Below are 9,570 nucleotides of genomic sequence, written 5' to 3'. Positions count from 1 at the left end.
AAACTGAACCGAATACCAGCACTGCCTATGCTTTAACAAGAACAAAAGGATTTTATAATGACAATTGGATGATATATTCAAAATAATTACTGACGGATCTATTTTAAAGTAATGTAATTGCTCATTTAAGTGCACAAATACACCAGCTCTGAAACTAATATGAGTTTAGTTACTGTATATATTTATTGAATTCAATATAGGCTGCAGAGATATGTTGTATATATTAACAAATAACAGTGTTTGTGTTTTTGGTTGTGTTTATGGCATATTATTCTAAAATAAATGTGCCAAATTTTAAAACAGTGACTGTTTGTAAACAATATATTCTTGAATTCTTCCTTGCGAATCCTTTTCAGGTCACACGGTCCTTCAGAGTCTCCAAAGAGACTATCAGCACAAATTTATCTGTTTACTGTCTGGAATATTTACATAGTCTTTGTTCAAATAAATGTATCTAGCACTCTACTTGATGACATTTTGGTGTTGTTAGTTTATTATGAAGGATTTTAAAAAACTATTTATTTATTTAAATGTTTCACGGCAAACTCATAAATTCCTGTTATTAATACAGAATTACTTTTAAATGTTATCTCTATTTCTACAGTAATTACTTACAAGCAGTGTTGGGGAAAGTTACTTTTGAAAGTAATGCATTCTACAACAGGGATTGCGAAACGTTTCAGCCCCCGACCCCCAAAATAACAATGCCAGTGATTCACAACCCCTGATATTCTTTGAGGTGGTTATAGATATACAGTATAATCCTTGCACAAAACGGCACACACATATTAATATGCCCAAGTATGTGCATCATTTAATTTTGAACAACGCCACTGTGAGACCTTCCTCCATGTTCAATTGTGGCCTGTATTCATTTCAAATGTACACAAGTGCCGTAAAGATGTCAGAAAGTTTAACCTGGTGCCATAAAACCAATGTGCTGCTACTGATGCTATTGCTGTGTCTTTATTATAATTTAATCCCCCCAGGGGTCGCAAAAAAAATTGAAAGGCTGATGGCTTTTTATTTGCATGTTTTTTTTTTTTTTAATGTTTATTATTAACATGTTAACAATGTTAATGCTATTTTGTTTTTCAGTAGGTTATGGATAAAATATGGTCATTCTAATAGTATAATAAAAAAAATTAGATTTTTGGAAATCACCAAGCGACCCCTCGTCATTGTCCCACCAACCCCCACTTTGGGAGCCACTGCATTCCAATATTGAGTTCCTCCCCTAAAAAGTAACTAGTTGCATTACTTAGTTACTTTTTATGATAAGTAATGTTTTACGTTATTAAGTTACTTTTGTGTTAGTTTTTCTGACCTGGCTGAGGCTTGATCTCTTTCAGAACTTGCAGGGTTTTCTTCTTCTTCTTTTTAAATAAACGAGCTCTGCAATTAACAATATAATATATCCAATTAATAATATAATATATATAATATATCCATTCTGTATATACATATATCTATGATCAGCATTGTTCCCGGTGGTCAGTATGCACATATTGTTTTTAAATTACGAAAATTATAATTTTACATCACTTTTCTACATTGATGGATAAGTGACCACATGGGCATTGCTGACAAAAAACTGACAAATGTTTGTGTGCATGGAAATCTATTATCCTACCTCCCTGTTAAATCTAATCTAAAATCCATGTCCTGAAACACAGCCGCTCTCCTGCTTTCACTTCTAATGCTAACGGAGGGAGCGATTCGTTTGTGAATGAATCTCCTTTATGAACGACTTGTTTACTTAGCTGACAATAATACAAGTTTTAGCACCGCAGCATCTTGTCGTCATATTTCATTTACATTGTTTGCTGATTTTATTCAACAAACCAGCATAAACCTACAATTTAGTACGAGTTGGTGTTACTTTGCCTTATGGTCAGTGCAGTAAGAGGCAGTATAATCATCAATAACGTTACTTGTTGAGCACAAAAGCTTGTAACATATAAAAACGTAAAAAACGAAATCTTACATATGAAATGCTGTGCTTTGTTTTCTTTGTTTGCTCGTTACTACACCCGTACACAACATCCAGCATCTTCAGATTGGCTTTAGTTTTGACTAGTGCGGTTCAAAGACGTTTGTGCTGGGAGCACTGTACAAATGTGGCGGCGCTATTGACACATGCTCAGGGTCCGTATGCGATATCTAATGTATATATCTATGACTCGTTACTTAGAAAAGTAATATTATGACGTGACTAATACGTTACCCCCAACACTGTCTACAAGACAACTGGATTGTTTATTGATACTGTCTTAATTTAATTTAAATTTCTTATTATTAACCCTACATCCTAGACTCATTTCATAAACCATATAATAAAAAACATAATAAAAAACATTTCTGGTGCATAAACCAGCAATCTCTGCATCTACACGGTGTAGTAGACACACCCACTCGTCGTAGCTGTCATAATCATCGACTGCGCATGCGCGTTATACAGCCAGCAAGGCAACGCAACGGTCCTGCTCCCAGAAGAAAAGCACGGATCAAAACAGAGGAGTGGCTTTTCATAGTCTGTTGTTATTTTTAATCTACTTCCATAACTACCTCCACAAAAACATTGAAGATATTGACAAGGACGAAGAAGTAAGCCAGAGAGATTCGAAACTCTTACTTCAGTTTCGCATTCAGAGGCAAGCTACTAACTAGCGTGACAACAACCCAAGGTAAGTTAGTTCACTTATTCAGACATTTTGAGTAATAAAATTGAGTTGCCAACATTGTAGTGTTCCTATAACGTTAGTTGACTCAGTATTTCCGTAGCTAACGTTAAACGAGTATTGTATAATAGATTATGACGTCACGCTAAACGCTGAACATCAGGAGAAGACCAAATCTACTCTGTTCCATTATCATACAGTTGGTTTTATATTCGCACATTCGTTCAGTGACAGCTCGTGACACGCTCCCTATATTGTTTACCATGGTAACTTTGAATATTCAGTCTGAAGTCACGTCATGCAAGCATGGCTTCAAAACAACGTTAGCACTACTAATTTGACTGTGAGCAATGTTGTGCTTTTATAGTCATTGGCTGCTATTATGGTATTATTATTTATCATTTCAAAATCTGTATTTATATTGATAAGGAGAAAGCCAGAATGTGTGAAAATAAAACCACCTTTCCCTCAATATATGCTCCATATATTTCATAATTTTCAAAAGCTAAAGGATATTTATGGTATGGACAAGTAGTATTGGATATAATGTTGATAATCATTGAGAAAAACCCTATTTTGATCAGTGTGTTTTATTCTGTCACTTTATTTAGTTGTTTATTAGAATATGTTTTGTATAACTCGCTGTTAACAATACTAAAAACTGCACTGTGTTATTAATAATTTGTTATAATATAAAAAGTATTAGGGCAGACCACTTACGAATTTAACCATGGTTTTTAGTATACAGGGTCTCTGCAAGGTCTTTAAAAGTCTTAAATTTCAAAAACAAAATTTTAGGCTATAAATCCACTCAACTATTGTGTTGTAGGTCTTAAATAACTTTAAACGGGTCTTAATTTTCCATGTAAAGCTGTACCCAATTGGGCCAACATTAGGCATGGGACGTTAACCGTTAAGGTATACCGTGGTTTGGAAAAGTCAGGGTTTTAAAACTGGCAAAATGTTCTGCTATACCCTTCCCAAGTTATGTGTAAGATTTTTTATTTACGTTTTTTGTGTGTTTTTAGGACAACAGTATCTTCAGCAGAAAAGATATCCAAAGATGCTGTTTTAAAATTGTAAAGAAATTAGTTTTTAAAAACAAATGACGACAGCAGAAGTGAGCAGAAGATAATTCAATTTAATTATTCAGCCTGACATGTTTACTAATGTTTAAAGGGGAAAAAAGGTTTTGTTTTTTACCCAGACATTTAAAAAGAATATATTTTAGAGCCGTAATTAGGGCCAGACGGAATCTGCGGACGTTGTTTGCTATTTCTGCGGAGTTATTTTGTGAGTATCATAACTAAAACCTTAATATGTGAAATAAAAAGTATGATCTTTTTAACTTTTATTTAATGTTTACAATGCAAATTCAATTAGATTCACTTTATTTGGTAAACAAAGCAAGTCTATCATATAATATCTCCACTAAAAGACAGAAAAAATTACTTTGCAAACTGTATTGTACATAAATCAGATGAACATTTTCATATTACTCAATAATATTACTGTAATTAATTTAAAAACTGAATAAATATAGATTTACACACATTTACTAAAAATCTGCGGAAAATCTGTAGAAAATTTGTGGAATTCTGCGCATGCAGATTCCACTTGGGCCTAGCAGTAATCACAATACTATGATACCGTGAAACCGTGATATTTTTATTCAAGGTTATCATACTGTCAGAATCCTGTCGGCCCATGACTAGCCTTCACCCATCCTATCACTAACAATATATTTCAATAAAAGTTTTAAGAAACATTTATTCATTAACTCTGTTTGCTTATTAATAGGGTTTAATTATCTTCCTTGCAATAACATTTGTTTTTAATTTTTTTTTTAACTTGGCCATTAAAAGATCTGTTAGAAATCTCTGATCTGACATATGTTTATTGCACTGATATTAAGTCAAGTTTTCCATTCAGAAGTCTTCATTGTTCCTCCCACACAAACGAGCATAGAGACTCCTCACACACACCTCCTCTCTCGCTCAAAGTGTCTGTTTAAATGAGTGTAGCCTTCAGCTTATTCTGCTCAAAACACACCCTATTGCGTGAGAACAACCCCTGTCAATCACTGCACAGGCCTTATCACTCATACCACTGCACGGATAATTCACACTTAGAGCATTATACTGTTACAATTACATTTTTATTATAACTGGTTAGCCTTCTGAATAAATGGTAAGATGGTTTTATTATTATTATATAGCATATCTTATTAGTTTGAATTCACTTCAGCGATTGGGAAATTGCAAAGTATATGTTACCAAGAAAAGTAGTTAAAGGGATACTGGTTTGAGTTTTTTTCTGTTGAACACAAAAGAAGATATTTTAAAGAATGTTGGAAATCTGTAACCATTGACTTCGATAGTATTTTTTCTTATTATGGATGCTGATGGTTACCAGTTTTTAACATTCTTCAAATGATCTTTTTTTGTGTACAACAGAAAATAAAAACTCATAAAGGTTTGGAACCACTTGAGGGAGATTAAAAAGGGATTTCTCCCTCTTTTGGGTGAACTATCCCTTTAAATGGCAATATGGTTAAGATAGTTCATTCATTAATTTTTTTTTTCAGCTTAGTCCCTTTATTAATCAGGTGTCGCCACAGCGGAATGAACCGCCAACTTATCCAGCATATGTTTTATGCAGCGGATGCCCTTCCAGCTGCAACCCATCTCTTTCACACACATACACTACGGACAATTTAGCCCAATTCACCTATACCAGCATGTTTTTGGACTTGTGGTGGAAACCGGAGCAACCGGATGAAATCCACACGAATACGGGGAGAACATGCAAACTCCACAAAGAAATGCCAACTGACCCAGCCGAGGCTCAAACCAGCGACCTTCTTGCTGTGAGGCGCCACCGTGCTGCATGGTTAAGATAGTACTGTATAAAATAAAGTATAATAGGCTAGAGAAAATAACACACAAACTCCTATGTATGTACATGTGTGTGTGTGTGACAATTAAGTAGCACGATCGCGTCACAGCAAGAAGGTCGCTGGTTCGAGCCATGGCTGGGTCAGTTGGTGTTCTCCCTGCATGTTCTCCCTGTGTTCGCGTGGGTTTTCTCCGGGTGCTCCGGTTTCCCCCACAGTCCAAAGACATGCAGTACAGGTGTATTGGGTATGCTAAAATTGACAGTACTGTATGAGTGTGTGTGTGAATGAGTGTGTATGGGAGTTTCCCATTGATGGGTTGTGGCTGGAAGGGCATCTGCTGCATAAAACATATGCTGGATAAGTTGGCGGTTCATTCCGCTGTGGCGACCCCAGGTTAAAAAAGGGACTTAGCTGAAAAGAAAATGAATGAATGAATGAAATAAAATATTATGTGTTCTTTGGAAGAGTGCACTTGCATTGGGATGATATTATGTAGTCATTCTGGCATTATATATTGAGCGGAATAAAATGGTACTAAAATGACAAAAAATATTGTTTATCTCAATATATTTTGGTGCAATATATCATATCATACAACAAAAAATAGATATTGTGACACACCTATATATTACAAGACTACACATGAGAGATGTTTTGATCTAAATCAGAATCTACTACATTCATTCATTCATTTTCTTTTCGGCTTAGTGCCTTTATTAAACTGGGGTCGCCACAGCGGAATGAACCGCCAACTTATCCAGCATATGTTTTACGCAGCGGATGCCGTTCCAGCTGCAACCCATCACTGGGATACATCCATAAACACTCATTCACACTCATACACTATGGACAATTTTAGCTTACCCAATTCACCTATACCACATGTTTGTGGACTGTGGGGGAAATCGGAACACCCGGAGGAAACCCACGTGAACACTGGGAGAACATGCAAACTCCACACAGTAATGCCAGCTGACCCAGCCGGGGCTCAAACCAGTAACCTTCTCGCTGTGAGGCGATTGTGCTGCCCCCAGATTACAATTATTAAAAGAAAAACAAGCTCGCGACAATAAATTAATCCTTTATTGATTCTAAACTAAACCCTTTTATACATTGATATTCCTTTGCTACATAACCGGTTGGATGCAATCAGAATGTGTTCTGACTAGTTAGACCAATTAAACCAATAACTAGCGTGAGAAAAAGAATGTTACACTATTTGATTTTAAAGTGATAGTTCAATTAAAGTTTACTCACCATCAAGTGTTTCCAAACCTTTATGGGTTTCTTTGTTCTGTTAAACACAAAAGAAGATGTGAAGTGTTGGAAACCTGGAACCACTCACTTCCATAGTCAGAAAAGCAAATATTATGCAACAGTAAATAAATCCTTTATTGATTCTAAAATAAACTCTATACACATCGTGACTCTTTTGCTACAGAACCAGTTGGATGCAATCAGAATGTTTTCTGACTAGTTAGACCACTTAAAGAAATAACTTGCGTGAGAAAAATACAATTACAGTATTTTTTTAAAAGTGACTGTTCAACATAAAATTTAAATTTACTCACCATCAGGTGTTTCCAAACCTCTATGAGTTCTTTGCTCTGTTGAACACAAAAGAAGATATTTTGAGAAATGTTGGAAACTTGTTACTTCCATAGTCAGAAAAGCAAATACTATGAAAGTCAATGGTTACAGGTTTCCAGCATTTTTAAAAATGTCTTCATTAGTGTTCTACAGAAGAAAGAAACTTTATTTGGGACAAGTGAAGATGAGTAAATGATGACAGATTTTTCATTTATGGATGAACTATCTCTTTAACCACATGTCTAGGTGTTAACTAATAATAAGAACTTAAATACATTTTCATACTTCTTTCTGGCATGCTAATAAAGTGGTTATAGAGCACACAGCATGAAATGTTATCCAGCATAAATGGAAATACAAAAACCACTGGATTTTCCTAATATGGCCCTTTGTGGCTCATAAAACCTGTTATCACAAATGCATTCAGTTCCCATGGCACATTCATCCAATCTCTGTCTAATGTTTCCATGTAAACAGATCAGCTCAATGGCTACAGCATGTGTGTCCAAGGTGGAGCTGACAGTCTCCTGTGAAAACCTGCTGGACATGGATGTGGGCTCTAAATCAGACCCGCTGTGTGTCCTGCTCATGAACACATCTGGAAATCAGTGGTTTGAGGTCAGCTGACTTTTTGTTTGTCGTGGAAATTGTTCAAGCGTCCATTTACTTGACTTGTTCCAAGCCTTTATGAGTTTCTTTTTTCTTTGCGTTAAAGATGATATTGAAAGCAGGAAACCTGTAGCCATTGACTTCCATAGTATTTGTTTTTTCCACAATGGAAGTAAAAGGTTACAGGTTTTCTACTTTCTTCAAATTATCTTCTTTTGTGTTCAACAGAAGAAAGAAACTTATAAAGGCTTATAACCATTTTATGAAGAGTAAATAGTGAGCCAATTTTTATTTTAGGGTGAACTATCCCTTTAACAATCTGATTCTGTGTTTCTTCACAGGTCGACCGCACAGAGAGAGTCAAAAACTGCCTGAACCCAAAATTCGCCAAGAAGTTTGTGGTCGATTACTACTTTGAGGTTGTTCAGAAGCTCCGATTTGCCGTTTATGATATTGACAATAAAACCATTGATTTAAGTGATGACGACTTCCTGGGCGAGTTGGAGTGTTCGTTGGGTCAGGTAAGACCCAGAACAACTGCTTTTATGTTTGTTTATACCTTCATTAAGATTCAATCTGATGTGTTCTTTTCATTTGTACGCAGATTGTTTCCAGTAGCAGACTGTCAAGACCTTTGCTGCTGAAGAACAAAAAACCTGCAGGCAAAGGAGTGATTATGGTGAATGGCCTTGATATTTAGCACAATTACCACCATGAACGTTTTGTTTTTGCTTGTTTGCTTGTTTGTTTGTTTGTTTGTTTGTTTGTTTCTTCAATATGATTGTTATAGATTAAAGGGGTTGGTTCACCCAAAACTGAAAATCATTTACTCACCCTTGTTACTCACCCAAAATTGTTTCAGTGTCTATTTCAGTTGAACACAAAGGAAGACATTTTGAAAAAAATTGGAAACCTGTACCCACTGACTTCCATAGTATTTGTGTTTCATACTATAGAAGTCAATGGTTAAAGAGGTTTCTAACATTTTTTAAAGAGCCCATATTATGGGTTTTTGAAAATGCCCTTCCATGTAGTGTGTAACATAGCTCTAAGTGAAGTGAAATATCCAGCTAAGGCTTAAATCTGTAAGTGTACAGTGTTTTAAAATTATTGATTCATCTATAAAAGAGTCGACTCATAGTGCTTCAAACGAGTCGTCTTGATAACGAGTCATTAGGTGTTTCGCGATGACGCAGCTACGAAACACAAGCCTCGCCAGTAGTTACGCGCGCAAACCCGGGAGATTTGAAACCTGCGGCCCCGCCCACTAACACAGAAAAAACACTAGACACACACACACAGACGCCGCCGGTCGAATGAAGTCACGCTGTGCTCAGATGGATAATATTGACATTCTCTACCCAAATATGAAACTGTGAAGAGTCAGTGTTTGAGGTTTATTCACTAGTGTAAGTGCGATTAAAATTGTTGCCTCGTTTACTCTAGCTTGCAAATTATGTATTTATTGTGTTTTGTTACTTGTTAACCTGGTACAGTACACGCGGTTACTTTTTATATTCTCTTATCGCATGTAAGCCACGTTGAAAACACGACGCGTGCCGCTTTGTTTACGGATTTAACGTTAAATGCTTTTGTGAGCTCGCGTTCCACTGCCGTTTGTCGTTGCTATGGCCATCGTAGGCTAGGAGACGGGAGAGGTGTCGATGTCCCTAGTTCTGAGGAGGAGCGTGATGTGTTTGTGTGTGTGTTTGTGTTTGTGTGTGTGTGTGAGAAAAAGAGCAGGTCGAGTGTGTGACGGCTAGGAGACCGGAGACTCGCGTCACTCTCCCT

The 9,570-nt window shown here is 36.2% G+C and overlaps 1 protein-coding gene across 2 annotated transcripts in view; it reads left to right on the top strand.

Moving 5' to 3' along the window:
- Positions 1-2,453: 2,453 nt before the first annotated feature.
- Positions 2,454-9,570, top strand: part of cpne3 (copine III) — a 32,759-nt gene continuing 25,642 nt past the window's right edge. For both annotated transcript variants that reach the window (XM_056450362.1, XM_056450363.1), the window contains exons 1-4: positions 2,454-2,687; positions 7,648-7,788; positions 8,121-8,300; positions 8,384-8,458. In XM_056450362.1, coding sequence (XP_056306337.1) covers positions 7,657-7,788; positions 8,121-8,300; positions 8,384-8,458 — 387 coding nt within the window. In that variant the 5' untranslated portion in view covers positions 2,454-2,687; positions 7,648-7,656. The remainder of the gene's footprint in view (positions 2,688-7,647; positions 7,789-8,120; positions 8,301-8,383; positions 8,459-9,570) is intronic.

Source organism: Danio aesculapii, chromosome 24, assembly GCF_903798145.1.
Source record: "Danio aesculapii chromosome 24, fDanAes4.1, whole genome shotgun sequence".
NCBI classification, from domain to species: domain Eukaryota; kingdom Metazoa; phylum Chordata; class Actinopteri; order Cypriniformes; family Danionidae; genus Danio; species Danio aesculapii.
This window is presented reverse-complemented; position numbering and strand designations above follow the sequence as displayed.